This window comes from Contarinia nasturtii, unplaced genomic scaffold (assembly GCF_009176525.2).
Source record: "Contarinia nasturtii isolate CC-2019 unplaced genomic scaffold, AAFC_CNas_1.1 Cnas_scaffold_1182, whole genome shotgun sequence".
NCBI lineage: Eukaryota > Metazoa > Arthropoda > Insecta > Diptera > Cecidomyiidae > Contarinia > Contarinia nasturtii.
In genome coordinates this window covers 1,353,192-1,366,950 of record NW_022198526.1, presented here as the reverse complement: position 1 = coordinate 1,366,950, position 13,759 = coordinate 1,353,192, and the positions used below count along the sequence as shown (strand labels likewise).

General features: G+C 33.2%; 4 protein-coding genes across 10 annotated transcripts; 3 read left to right on the top strand and 1 right to left on the bottom strand.

Moving 5' to 3' along the window:
* Positions 1-490: 490 nt before the first annotated feature.
* LOC116344756 (insulin-like growth factor-binding protein complex acid labile subunit) lies at positions 491-5,974 on the bottom strand. 2 transcript variants are annotated; one of them, XR_004201454.1, is made up of 6 exons: positions 5,599-5,974; positions 4,123-5,234; positions 3,838-4,051; positions 3,510-3,772; positions 1,658-3,444; positions 491-1,588 (listed from the first exon to the last, which is right to left on the bottom strand). XR_004201454.1 is itself a non-coding variant. In XM_031773485.1 (5 exons), exons 1-5 carry the CDS (start codon positions 5,791-5,793, stop codon positions 2,742-2,744), a joined length of 2,487 nt encoding a protein of 828 aa, XP_031629345.1. In that variant the 5' UTR covers positions 5,794-5,974; the 3' UTR covers positions 491-2,741. The 2 variants fall into 2 exon arrangements, 1 of the variants encoding a protein (XP_031629345.1); XM_031773485.1 differs by having other exon boundaries at positions 491-3,444.
* Positions 5,975-6,836: 862 nt separating this feature from the next.
* On the top strand, positions 6,837-7,790 carry LOC116344884 (astacin-like metalloprotease toxin 5). Its single transcript, XM_031773725.1, has 5 exons — positions 6,837-6,970; positions 7,032-7,285; positions 7,344-7,467; positions 7,538-7,611; positions 7,687-7,790. Exons 1-5 carry the CDS (start codon positions 6,853-6,855, stop codon positions 7,771-7,773), a joined length of 657 nt encoding a protein of 218 aa, XP_031629585.1. The 5' UTR covers positions 6,837-6,852; the 3' UTR covers positions 7,774-7,790.
* A 1,657-nt stretch (positions 7,791-9,447) lies between these two features.
* On the top strand, positions 9,448-10,671 carry LOC116344818 (seminal metalloprotease 1-like). Its single transcript, XM_031773593.1, has 5 exons — positions 9,448-9,577; positions 9,644-9,900; positions 9,960-10,086; positions 10,159-10,370; positions 10,432-10,671. The coding sequence occupies exons 1-5, from the start codon at positions 9,478-9,480 to the stop codon at positions 10,591-10,593; spliced, it is 858 nt and encodes a 285-aa protein (XP_031629453.1). The 5' UTR covers positions 9,448-9,477; the 3' UTR covers positions 10,594-10,671.
* A 258-nt stretch (positions 10,672-10,929) lies between these two features.
* LOC116344795 (BTB/POZ domain-containing protein 3-like) lies at positions 10,930-13,633 on the top strand. Of its 6 annotated transcripts, none has more exons than XM_031773541.1 (2): positions 10,930-10,988; positions 11,610-13,633. In XM_031773541.1, exon 2 carries the CDS (start codon positions 11,642-11,644, stop codon positions 13,385-13,387), a length of 1,746 nt encoding a protein of 581 aa, XP_031629401.1. In that variant the 5' UTR covers positions 10,930-10,988; positions 11,610-11,641; the 3' UTR covers positions 13,388-13,633. The 6 variants fall into 6 exon arrangements, with proteins under 6 accessions (XP_031629401.1, XP_031629402.1, XP_031629405.1 ...); XM_031773542.1 differs by lacking the exon at positions 10,930-10,988 and adding an exon at positions 11,138-11,249; XM_031773545.1 differs by lacking the exon at positions 10,930-10,988 and adding an exon at positions 11,312-11,331.
* The last annotated feature ends 126 nt before the right edge of the window (positions 13,634-13,759 follow it).

Genomic DNA, 13,759 nt, shown 5'->3' with positions numbered 1-13,759 from the left:
ATCAGTTGACAATGCACTTTTTATTGCTCTGTATGCAACTGTGTATGCAACACATTACATCTGACATTACAGTTAGATCAAATATCATATTGGCGTTAGCATTGGACAATGGGAGGAAATGACAGCAAATTTTAAAATTGGCGCGCTGTTTAGTTTCGATTTGAGTTGTAAAATTACATTGACGTCCCTTTTGAAATTCGGTGCGCCACCGTCGGCTCAAAGAGACTTGAAGTCTTCATATCCTCTCATTGGCATTGGACTTCAATAAATTTGTAAAAACAATTTAAACAAGACCTAAAGAAAGCTCAGTAGGAACGGTTACTATTACATATAAATATGCTAGCTCGTTCTCCGGTTATATTTATTCCACAAACAATCGATATTTTTAAGATCTTATCAAACATGCAAAACTACAATAAAGTTTTATGATTTTTTTAATTTATATTTTGTTTTAAATTCACATCAATTGTTATAGTGTTCTTGTGCCCAATAAAAATTTACTACATTAATATATAGCTATTATTAAATAAAAACATTTAATTAATCATAAAAGTTATTTTATACAACCATTATTGTGCAATTTTGTTCATTGCAAGCCAAACGTTTGAATATACTATAGACTGACCCTACAGATACAGGGGTCATTTGGGCACAATCCACAATTTACACGGATATCCTATTTATTTTATTATTTTTCTATTTGTCTGCTTTTCGAACATTTCATTCGGCATTGTATCATAAAATTGCAGTCGCTATACGTTATGTACAGATAGCGTTTGTAAATAGAAACTACAAAAATATCGTTGCTATATCTGTAGGGTCAGTCACTGGAATACAATCTACAGTGGCGAAGATTTTAGTTCGGGCTATTTTGTAGGACATGAAAATATATTTAGCACAAATTAAGAGATATTTTTATATCCTACAAAAAAGCAAGACTTAGCCATACGCATTCAATGCTAGAATATACTGTTGTTAAAGTGATAAAATTTTCTACATCAAAAAGCTACAACTATAGGAGTGTAGTCAAACATTTTTGTCGCAAATAGCGTTTATGAATAGGAGCTGTAAAAATAGCACTGATATAGCTGTAACTCAATCTATTTACTGATCATATTTGGTGTAAAATAGGCGAAAAGAAGAACTACATAAAAATGAGTTATGCTAAATTGTTTAAAGATTTTTTTCATTATGCTTATAGGACACTCAATGAGTCCACCAGCACTTGCCATTCGTATAAATTCGTCCGGTTCTTTTGTAAAACGAAAGTCTTTATAAATTAAGAACTTTGTGGCATATTCATAAATGGGATGTATAGTCGAATGTCCGCACATGAGAAAGTCGAAACTTGGGACTAGGTTTAAATAATTTTACCAAAAATGTGCTTAATTGCACCTTACTCGTTTCGATGATATTTGATCTGTGACTTTTCAAAACACTAAATATGTGACGATAAGTCCAAACGAGTATGATGGACATGCTCACGTGATATTGCTACTGCCAATCTTGGATTACTCTTGAGCCTTGACAAGCACTGATCCAAGTTGTCGCATATTCTGAACTTTTCAAGTGGCGCATCCGGATATTCCTACAAATATGCAAAAATGACATTTCATCCCAACTTTGAAAAGATTGCAAATAAGTGCTATGAGCTTACAATGTGTTGACCAATAAGCAGAGCTGGGCACGAACATCAATGTCCGACTGTGATCTTTGAATTTTCTTTTTCAAGTGTTCAAAATATTAATTTTTTTTATTACGAAATGTTATGAAATTCATCTATTATTTCATCATTGAAAATATGAGGCTATTCAGGTATAGACTATACCAAATATACGGAATTTCCTAAAATTCGTTTATAAGGAAATTTAATATTTTGTTAGTGTTCAAATTAAGAACAAATACTTATGTTAATTAGAAAATATTTGAAAATTCATTTATTTAATTATTATTATTTTTGGTAAATTTCAAAAAATTTAACAGAGAATTGCAAACTCGACTTGACAATTTTTGCGCCGAACATCCGGAAGTCTTGAGGTGTTCGGTGTTAGATCGCACATACGAACGAACACAACGAACATTTCAATTTTTACGAACGACCGACCGATCATTAATGATTTCAACGAACGAACGACCGACTGTTCGTTCCCAGCTCTGCCAATAAGGTGCTCAAATGCAAATTCATCTCCAAACAGTCCAAATGTTCCATGAATTATTTCTTGCTTAGTTTTCACTTGCGGTTGGTGGATTGTGTTGATTAAAAACGCAAAATGCAAGTAGCGTGATTGAAAGTATTGGACATCCAAGATTACCGCCAACGAAAAAAATACGCGAAGGTAGTGTGTGAATAAAATGCTAATGCAAATATTTCACAAGAAATTTGGTTCCAATACCAACAACATTATAAATACTATATAAGTCGATCAAACCGAAAAACCAAATTCCAAAGGGGAGTCAATTTTATTCTATGATGTAATTCAATCGACTAAAAATGGGGTTTTTGTTCTATGAATTAATGGGAACATTTCGGAGAATGGAATGAATTCAATAATAATGGTTAAAATGATATTTAAGTGAACAATTCCGTTAGTAACATACGAGTATATGTATGTATAATGGTTTAAAATTTTCAGTAAATAATGCACTCGAGTACCATCGAATAATACAGAAGTATATAGAAGTTTGTTCGATAAGGGAAAATGTCTTAAAATTAATGTGCAATTGACATTTGTGAATTAAATCTAAACGTCTGATTGTTTGGATGAGTAACTGTTTTGATGATAATAATTTGAATAATGTTCATCCGAACTAAATGATGAAGTAGACGATGTTGAATACAGTGTTTCATTTGAAATATAATGTGATTTTGATGTTTGAGGTATTTCGCTCTCGGTTAAGCTGTTTTCACTGCGATAATAGCTATGTTCGGCCGCAATATATCCATTTGCATAGATTGGTTCATTCAATGATTCTAAGCTCGATTGAATTTGTGCGGTAGACTCTGGTTGTGGTTTTCTTTTAGAATATGGACTGTTTCCGTCTTCGGTCTCAAGTTGAGTGATTATTTCAAAGCTGTTTTGGCTTTGACCACCCGTTTCAACGCAATTATTCTTCACAAATCCACTTATGCTTGCATTTGAATCACCGCCAGAACGTTTGATCCAATTTTGAATTTGATTTTTTCTCGAACGGGCCGCCAAAATAATTCGACGATTTTTGTTCGATGCATCGTCACCAATGAACTCTTCACTTCTGCATCGTTTTGTGGCTCGACGAATAGAGTTCATTGAGTCACTGCTGGCAAAAGTTTGCTTCAGTGAAATAAAAGATGCTTGAAGCCGTGGCATTCGAATTGCATCAGCATAAGAGGGTGGGTGTGTCTCACGGGGATCGGGGGCATTTAGTTGACCTTCTTGCTCAAGCACTATTTGATTATGACGCATTCTAATTTGGAGTGTAAAAAGTGATCATTTTGTATATGATGAATATATTTCGATCTGAACACATACAATTCTCTTGTTGTTTCAAGATTTTCCTGTCGCTGTTGCTCGTCACGCGCCTCCCTTCGGTATTGTATCCACCATTTAATACCGCATATAACCGAATAAACGATCGTAATAGCGAGTAAAATGGCTATAAATATTGTCCAAACTCTTTCAAATGAAGTCATTTTTCTAGGTCTTTCATTCCAATAAGCTGAGCATGCCACCTCCCACATTTCACCCAGTGCGTTTTTCGGTGAATAACATCGGAATTGCGATGGATCTTTTATCTGAAATGATGAAAAGGAATCGTCGATTTTTTCCACAAAAAGTCAAAAAATATTGGATTTGTTACCCTTGATGGTTGATCATGAATGTATTCATAAAATGAATGACTTCTCAAATCACAGTCGCAACGCCAGGGGTTATCGCCCAACCAAATTTCATTCAAATACAGATTGTTTGCGAAATATTCCTCGCGTAATGTGATTGTGAGGCGATTTCCGGCCAAATTTAAGCGCGATAACTCCGGAAAATTTGAAAATGTTTGATTGTCTATATGCGATAACCTGATGATGGAGAAAAACTCTTTGATTAGCGCATGATCATCAGAAAGTGTTTGGTCACATAATAACTTTACCTGCATCGTTTAAGATCCAATATTTGTAGAAAAGGAGCTACAAATTGGTTCGGTAATTCGCTGAACATATTATATGACAAGTCCAATTCAATTAGCTCGTGAAGATTTTCAAGGGCGTCTCTATCAATTTCCACAATTTGGCATCGGCTCATATTCAAGAACGTTAGACCATCGCACGTAAACCGTCGGAATCGATCGATATAGTTTCGGCTCAGGTTAATCGATGTGAGTAGATTATTTTCGGCAAAAGTATCGGCTTCAATTTGCCGAATCGAATTTAGTGATAAATCAATGCTTCGTAGTTGCTTTAGGCGTTGAAAAGCGTGCACAGGAATGCGGCTTATTGCATTTGATGATAATCCCAAATGTTCGATCAAAATGTTATTGCCAAATGTGTCATCGAGGAGTTCGGTTATTAAATTTCCATTTAAATTAACCCATGTGATGTTTGGAAAGCCCCTTAATTCAACGTTGTTCATGTTGCAGTTTGACAAATCGATTTGTCGCAATGACACCGATTCAACGTACTCATTTTCATTCGACGTACCCTTCGTTTCGAGTGACAAATGATGGTTACCACTGAAATTCACATAAGTTAAAGCCGGCATATGTGAAAAAACTGTTGGTTGTAACATTGCCAATGTACATTCACTCACATCCAGACTCATCAACTTTTTCGCTTTCAAATCAATTAGACTATGTAATGGATTTGAACTCAATTTCAAATATTCCAAATTAATTAAACCGCTTAACATTGATGAGCCGGCAATTTGATGAATTTGACAATTGCTCAGATCGATTCTTTTCAGACTGCTGCTAATTAACCATAGTTGATCGTCTTTGAAGGAACCCAATGGATTTCCAGCCAAATCCAGTGTTTCCAAATTCGAAGCGAATTTTATAAATGATTTCGGCATAAAGTTGAACCATTCACTAATATTATTGTACGATAGTTTCAAATGACGCAAATTATTCGGAAGCATCACATTTTGCGATATGAAAATGATGCGATTGTATGATAAATCGAGGACTTCTAATGCAAAATAATTGATCAACTTCGGTGGAAATATTGTCAGCTCATTGTATGACATGTCCAATCTCTCGATGACATTCTGTATGGAAGAAAAGTTGCACAGAAATTCGTTTACAAAAGTGATTTTAAAATTATAGATCACAATTCTCCGACAAAACATTTACAAGGTCGTTTTTGTTAATGTTCGTCTTATCAGGGAAAAAAAGATTTGAAATCAAATACTGCAAATTAAATATTAACGTTTTGCGTTGAATACACCGTTTATATTGGCAGCTCTTATGTCATTGACAATAAATCGAATCGCTTTTATTCACTTGAGATACTTTTCACCTTTTTCATTATGAATGAGATTTAATTGAAACGCAAATTGATGTGAATTTCTAATATCCAAAATCACTTTAAGTTCTTTATTTTCTATTCTTTAAATGGAAAAGAGAAATCACCTGAATCGCACTTAATTTGGGATATTCGCTCAAATTTTTATGTGAACATCGAACTGAGAGAATGGGATAGTAAAAACAATCACAAACTTGACGAATATCATCCGAACATGTTTGAATTCCAATCGGTTTTTGTAATCCAACAGTGCTCACAACTAAAATGGCCAATAAATTCGCTAGTGAACTGTGAACGCCCATTTGCTTTTTTATTCAATTTAGTAGACGGCAATTTGATTGAAGGTTTATTCCCTTCATATTACTCCAAAATATAAAACTCAACTTTTTATATACTTTTTTGTATTTTTATATAAAATTTCATTTGGTAGCCTGAATAAAATACACCTTTCACTATCAGAAATGCGCACGGTAAAAGTGTTGTGTGATGAATCAAACGTTGGAATTTTCAGTGAAATAATCTCAAACTGAAAATAACGGTGTGGATTTATCGTACGAAAGTAACACTTTACGCTGCTTGTTTTTATGATATGATACATAAATACATAAACGATAAGATATCGACAGATAAGATACAAAATTCATTGCAATTAACACACTTACTTACTTAAAAGTGTTATCGAGAAATTACGCTGTGTATATTTTATTTAACTTATGTTGGAACAGTGAAATTTTTGTGTACAAAATCCAATTGTTAATCTTTAGAATAATGCATCATTATCTCGTCAAAACTGTTGAGAGTTATGAAATAAAAAACAAAAATACAATGGTGCAATGTGCCATTTCGGAGAAAATACAATTGTTATCATTCGCCGAACAGCGGTGTTGACTTTATTTATTCAAAATATCTTATTCGCTCGACTATGTTATATCGATAGTTGAGTCTGCAATTTCGACTTTATGTATTTGACTAATCATTTTCGATTTTTACTTATCTTTAAACCTCGATCTTGCTTCAACGTCTCGCAAATGCCTTTTTAAATGATTAAAATGTGATAATAGTGATGAAGTTGTTTGAAAACCGAAAGGGCTATTTTATTTATTTTATCGCAATAAGGTCAGATATGTCTATATTTGGTATATACATTTGTCTGATATCTGTGTGATTCATTTGGAATCATAATCGCAATGCATCGTTGCATATCAGAGAATTCATAATATTTACACAGACTTGTTGTGAGAAATGAATCACTTAGTCAGCAGTATTTTGGAAAAAAATGTTTAGTGTGAAGGCGGTAGCAATAACTCCATCATATTATTCATGTTTATTTCCAATATAACGCTCATTCTCAGCAGTTGAATATGGCGTGTGGTGTATTTTTTCGAGTTACAGCCATAATCATTATAATTATGGTGTTCACATATTTATTATTTTTGATGGCATATTCCATGTCCAATGTGGATGAATCATCGGCTGGATGTAAGTGACATTAGACAAACAATTAGAAAAAATTTAAATCTTTTTTGCATCTTTTCATCAGCCATTAAATACGGGAATCATTTCGAAGTTGGTTTAATGCATAATCCACAACAATTGAACATTTCAAAACAGCAGAAAAATCAATTAGATGAAGATAACTTTTATTGGCCCACTCGTTCAATTCCATATCAAATGACCACTGAACACACACAAGAACAGCAAGAACAAATTAAAAAAGCGTTGACTGCAATTGAAACAGTTTCATGTTTGAAATTCAAATCACGTATTAATGAAAGTGACTACATTCAACTAAGTGTAAGTGCCACCGATTGTGTCATTGTAACGTGAATTATTTATATGTTATTGATTGTAGGCGAAAGAGATCGGTTGTTTTTCAGCGGTTGGCTATCTAGGAGGCGCACAAGTGTTAAACTTACAACAGTCGAAATCTGGAAAATGTTTCATTTTTGGAGCAATAATTCACCAGTTTTTACATGGTAAGTGACCTTATCTTTATCAGAAAAAAACGAGGGTGTTTTGTAAAGAAAGTGTTTTTAAATTTTTCAGCCCTTGGGATCAAAAATACGCATACGCACAATACTCAAGATTTGAAAAATGGCAGTCATACTGTAAAACCATTGGTGAGTAATATTATCATTTTGTATAAATGTCTCTTTTTCTTTTTTTTATTTCGTCTAAATTTTTCTTAAAATTAGAACAAATCGATTGTGAACTTAATTGGAGAACGCGAAAAGTTGAGTGAAATGGATATAGCAATGATCAATAAAGCATATTGTCATTAGCGATGGCAAAGTGTTACAAATGATTTCCTTTATTGTTGTACATATATATTTATTTTAAATCATTTAGAGTATCGTTTTTTTAGATTTTATTTCCATTTTTCAATTAAATGTTAAATTTAAGGCTGAATCATAGAATTAAAATGAAACAAAAATGAATCAAAATGATGAATCTTATATTGAATTGTGCGTCATGTTTGTAATATTTTCAGTTTGAGATATGTTGCTTGCGCATGAGGTGAGATACTGTAGACCTTAAGTCTAACTTTATATTTATATTAAAATACTGAGCGCTTAGTCGTTAAAAAAATACGATATCATCTATTCATCTAATCATCTAATCGAGTTTTGTTTTCCGATAACGTTCATTGTTTCGTTGCTCAATTTTATTGATACAGCACATGACATCGATGATGCACACGATCCAAATCAGGAAACTACCAATTTTAACATACAAAAATTAAATTGGTCAATTAGTGACGATGAGCTATTTTAACTAATCAATGTCAACAACACCAACCAAAATGCAGTTGAGGCCACTTTTTTGAGATACCAATTTCCGTTTTCAACACACTTAGTTTTGTGCTATTGAAGATATTTGAATGACTTTTAATTGTATTCAGATTATATGCCCCAATTTATGATGTGATCGATTTTTAAGACGTAGTTGCTACGAAACAACGATAATTTACAGAGCAGTATATTTGCGGGATGAACATCGGCTGATATTTTCAGACGCTGATTCTCAGCGCCAAGTGCGTTAAATACAACGCAACATTACTGCAAAGGTTCATTTTTGCATTCTATTTTGTGCAGACTTTCTTCATATATTTGTAGCTGTTACGTCGTTTCGTTGTATTTAACGCGCTCAGCGGCTGAGAATCAGCGTCTGAAAATATCCAGCGATATTCATCCAGCAAATATACTGCTCTAATAATTTAATCCTCTGTTACAACTTTGTATACAAATAAGAAGCAATATGCACTCGAATTTTTCTATTTTATCATGTGATAAGATATCTCTTGTGTACTAACACATTTGGTTCACAAATTGACCTATTAATGTGTCAATCGATTAGATTCGCACTGTGATTTACAGTAATCCCTCCATTTACCGTTTTGATTTTTTCGAATTCTTCCCAATAGAAATGTCACTTGGTTCATTTTGCTAGAGCAAAATCGGCTTTTGTATGCTTTAAATTGTTTTGATGGGAAATCGAATATAAGTCGAATTGAGTTAAGTGAAACGGCACAGTTTGTACGTGACTTAACTGTATTGGCCACATGTTCATTTTCCAATTTGTAGCCGTTATCGTAATTTAAAGGTAAATTGGTTTAATTAAAAAAAAAAACAATTTACAATGTATTTTTAATATAATAATTGCGATTTGAGAATTCAAATCAATGTTAAAATCAAACAAATTGATTTTATTTGAATTTTCTAAAATTAAAATCTTCAAATAACTTTAAATCAATTTATTTGACTGTTTTTATTTGAAAAATTTCAAACCAAATCAATTTATTTGATTTGTGATTTTGATTTAAAATTCCATTTAACCCCGTTTAATGTTATCATTGGGAATATCGAAGAATTGAATTATCATTCATTTAATTCATTATGGAGTTAGTATAAAAGACTTGTAAGTGTGAATAAAATGGTTATTACGTTCATTTTCAATCCAATGTTCTCTTCGGTCACTTAATCAAAATGATAAAATTGTTGCTTTCATTTGTGCTCGCGTCATTATTCACATTAACTTGTTCATTACCTTTGGACACCATTTCTGAAAGAGGACTCTCGAACAAAGGTGCGTCGTAAATTAAAATTGTTACCGAACAATATAAATGTTCAATAAAAACTCTTTCTTCGGCAGTTGACGAATATGGCGATAAATTTGAAGGAGATATGGTTTTGACTCAAGAACAAATTGAAGCTATTTTTTCACCAGCACGAAATGGATTAATTCTAGAGAAATATCGTTGGCCAAATAAAACTGTTGCTTACCAATTAAATGCAAACCATACAAAAGAACAACAAGATTTCATCGAAATAGCATTAAAAAAGCTTGAATCGGTTTCGTGTCTGAAGTTCGTCAGACGAACAAATGAGGAAAAATTCGTTAATTTAACTGTAAGATATTGAACTTATTTCAATAAATATTTTATAATAAAGTGAAATATTTCTTATAGGCCTACGATGAAGGATGTTACTCATCAGTTGGATATCAAAACAAAACACAACGCTTGAATTTACAAAAGTATAAACCGGGCACAGGTTGCTTCCGTTTGGGTACAATAATGCATGAATTTTTACATGGTAAACATTTATCTGAATTGGACATTTTCGATGCATTTGAATCGTTGAATTAATTATGTCATACATTTGTAGCACTTGGCTTCTATCACATGCAAAGCGCTCATGATCGAGACGAATACGTCACGATTCATTGGGGAAATATTCGATCGGGTTATGAGCATAATTTTGCCAAATTCAATAATACCGAAGTAACAAATTTCAACACAACCTATGATTATGGTAGTGTGATGCATTATAGTGCATATGGATTTAGCAAAAACGGCAATGCAACGATTGTACCTGTGGTATATTAAATACATCTTATACACATAACATTTTGATATTTTGTAATTTTTTTTCTTAAAGGATGAGTCATTTTTGGGCAAGATTGGACAACGCGAGAAATTAAGCGAAAAGGACATTTTCAAATTAAATACAATGTATGAATGTGATGCGCCAGAACCCGAGCCCGAAGCAGGAATAAATTCAGCAGATGAATCAGTCGTACCTCATTTCCTTATCAGTTGATTTATTAAAATGTATAAAAAATTACTATTGTCTAGTTCGCACGGCTAAAAAAAAAAAATAAAGCAATAGAAGAACGAATGTTTTGCTAGTTTTTAATTAATTTTCCGATAAATGCAAAGAAAGTACATGCCGGAGCAGTAAAATTATTCATGCAATAATTTCCTCTTTTCTATCGTGAGCTAAGCAAAAAAAAAAAACATTTTTTCTATCGTGAGCAATATAAAAAAATGTATGACCTTTGAAGTTCACAGTGTGAACAGACCCCAAATAAAAGCGATTGATTTGAAACTTCCCTAAAAATGCAATGCTAAACATATACATTAACAAAATAGATCGTAGGTTCTGTCAAATTGTTTGTTGATAGTTGATAGCAGTGAGTTTAGACGCGCAAACAGGTAAAATAAGTGTTTAATACTTCCGACCAGTTTCTAGGTCGTTACTCTGCTCTAAATACTATTTCCAAAATTAAATATAATTATAAAACATTTGAAAACATGAAAACAAAGACTGTAGTGGTTATTTTCTTTATTAGTAAATTTGGACTGTGTGTTTCTTTCAGTTTTCCTTCGTGAATAAGTGTATGTTTGTGAGAATGTAAACACGATGTCTGTTTTCATTACTTAAAGTAGTAAAAGGGCCGTCATATACACGGGAATGTATGTGTGATCATGTTAGAGTGTGATATATACAGTTCTTTGAATTTTTCTTCTCGACGTTCACACACAAAAAATATTTGTGGTAGATCTACGACAACTATTGATGAAAATTTTGTGATAAATCTGCGAAATCTTTTGGTGAACCTGAACAACCACCCAGCTAAGCAAAACATTACAGACTTGTGTTTGACATTTCATAATATATCTTTTGTAGAATTCACTTGTAATGCGCCAAACTATATGTTCACCAATAGATTTCGCAGATTTGCCACACATTTTGTGTAATATGTACATTTTTATTTTCAATATTCTTTTATTTTATTTTGATTGTTATTTGTTTTTATTTTTTTTTTTTTGCAGATGATTGAAATTCTTTGTGATTTCTCGATAAAATGAGTAACGAAGAGAGCGGCTCACAAGAAGTGACAAAAAAACCAAGGGTAGATGCCGGAAATGAGAATGATTTACCAGCGGTCAATGTAGCTATCACAAAGAAAGTCAGCAGCAATGCTGCGGCAAAGGCTCTCGAACAATTATATTTGAATCCAAATTCAGCTGATGTTCATTTTGTATTTGGTGCGGACATTGAACAACCGACTAAACTTCCAGCGCACAAGACTATTTTGGCTGCCATGAGCCCGGTATTTCATACAATATTTTACGGTTCACCAAAAGAATGCGCTGAAGTTACTATAGTGGATGCGCCAGTCGAAGCGTTCGAAAAATTTCTTCAATTTTTCTATCTTGCCGATGTATCATTGACATTCGAACATATTGAAAAGATCATGCATCTTTGCGACAAATATAAGGTCATGGATTGCATGCATGCATGTTCGACATTTTTGGGTAAAAATTTATCTGTAAATACCGTATTCATCAGCTATAAACTTGGAGCCTTCTATAATCAGGATAGTTTGGTGAAAATGTGTGACGAATTCATTAAATTCGAAACATCGGCGGTGTTTAAGACGAATGATTTTTTGACAAGCAACAAAACAACGCTGGAATATATTTTAAACATGGGCACGTACAATTGTTCAATTACGGAGATACTGGAGGCATGCATAAGATGGGCAACGAAATCAGCACAACTAAATGAATTAAGTGAAAATTATCTTAAACAAGTTCGTGATCAACTGGGTGAGTTATTTTTTCAGTTGCCATTTGGTGCACTCTCACACACGGAATTTTCCGAAATCTTTACGCAATACACTGACCTGTGTACGAACGAAGAACTCAAAGATATTATTGGAATTGCCGCATCGGATGCATATCAGCCGAAGTTCTTTACGCGAAAAAAGTTCTGGAATATTGGCGAAAGTAGTGGGAATAAAGTCAACCGAATTATATCGGATAGTTTTCTCGTTAAGAATATCGAGACCACCACATTTTCATCGAACAAGTTTTTATTGTTGAAAGGATTTTTATATGCAAATGTTTATACATTTGATAAGGAAAAATGGCAATATTTCAAAATTGATGAACATTTTCCCACTTCAAACATAACAATTATAGAGAAAAATGTTGATGATGAATCTCAAAATGTGAATGACACAATACTGTTCAGCGGTGAAACTAAGCTGAGTAGTCATGGTAAGAATCGAGTTGATTTGACTTCGCCGATCATCATAAGGCCGTGGCTTAAGTATGAGATTCGATTCGAACAACAACAGATACCACCGTCAACTTATACATTTTCAACACTTAAGACGGCACTTTGCATTGAACCGGACATTAACATTCAATTTTATCCCGATAGAAACTTGAATTATGACAACACCTCCACCGGCATGGTCGCTGATTTATTATTGATCGAACATCCCACATGCAATAGTAGCCAACTTCAAAGTGGTAGTGATCAAAGTAGTCAGCTTCCAATGCCGGTTAATCCGCCCCCAAATAGAAATGATCAGCCTTCAACTAGTGATCATGCAGTTAATCAGAATACATTAAATCCTGTTCCGAATCCGTCTATTCGTGGCTCATTGCCTCATTTTAGGTTGAGACGTCTGCAAGCGAATCCGAGGTTCCAGAATAATTTTCAAGGCATCCAAGCTAATCTGCAAGGTATTCAGCAAGCTCTCCAGGGTTGGATAGCTAATTTACAACCGCCTGGTGGTCCTGCGAACGCGCCATAATGAATAATGATACAAGTTATTCATGTCTTTTAGATGTATACAAGACAAAAACTTTTCGAATACTACTACTATTGTTGTCATTCCATTGGTAATCATAATATGATATTAAATACTGGAATATCTCGCTGACAATATCTCAATACATTGTCTGATTAAAAAGTATAAAAATTACTTGATGTACACTCGAAATGCATTCGATATCCAAATAATAATAAATATGTAACGTGCGAGTATAAATTGTTGCTATTTTATGAATTTTTTCATCAAAAATTTGATCATTTTGAAAGTTGACAAAAACTTTTCAGTGACTGCAATCTTTGGACGCCATGAATTAAATTAAAAAAAACTTAATTTATTCCCATAGCACAAATC

Excerpts from the sequence above, each read along its gene's own strand:
- LOC116344756 (XM_031773485.1), bottom strand. The coding sequence starts at position 5,793 with ATGGGCGTTCACAGTTCACTAGCGAATTTATTGGCCATTTTAGTTGTG. Across the intron at positions 3,773-3,837 it reads TTCATGATCAACCATCAAGG|ATAAAAGATCCATCGCAATT; the intron begins GTAACAAATCCA and ends TCATCATTTCAG. Across the intron at positions 3,445-3,509 it reads CTTGAAACAACAAGAGAATT|AATGCGTCATAATCAAATAG; the intron begins GTATGTGTTCAG and ends ACTCCAAATTAG.
- LOC116344884 (XM_031773725.1), top strand. The coding sequence starts at position 6,853 with ATGGCGTGTGGTGTATTTTTTCGAGTTACAGCCATAATCATTATAATT. Across the intron at positions 6,971-7,031 it reads GGATGAATCATCGGCTGGAT|CCATTAAATACGGGAATCAT; the intron begins GTAAGTGACATT and ends TCTTTTCATCAG. Across the intron at positions 7,468-7,537 it reads AATTCACCAGTTTTTACATG|CCCTTGGGATCAAAAATACG; the intron begins GTAAGTGACCTT and ends TAAATTTTTCAG.
- LOC116344818 (XM_031773593.1), top strand. The coding sequence starts at position 9,478 with ATGATAAAATTGTTGCTTTCATTTGTGCTCGCGTCATTATTCACATTA. Across the intron at positions 9,578-9,643 it reads AAGAGGACTCTCGAACAAAG|TTGACGAATATGGCGATAAA; the intron begins GTGCGTCGTAAA and ends TTTCTTCGGCAG. Across the intron at positions 10,371-10,431 it reads ATGCAACGATTGTACCTGTG|GATGAGTCATTTTTGGGCAA; the intron begins GTATATTAAATA and ends TTTTTCTTAAAG.
- LOC116344795 (XM_031773541.1), top strand. The coding sequence starts at position 11,642 with ATGAGTAACGAAGAGAGCGGCTCACAAGAAGTGACAAAAAAACCAAGG.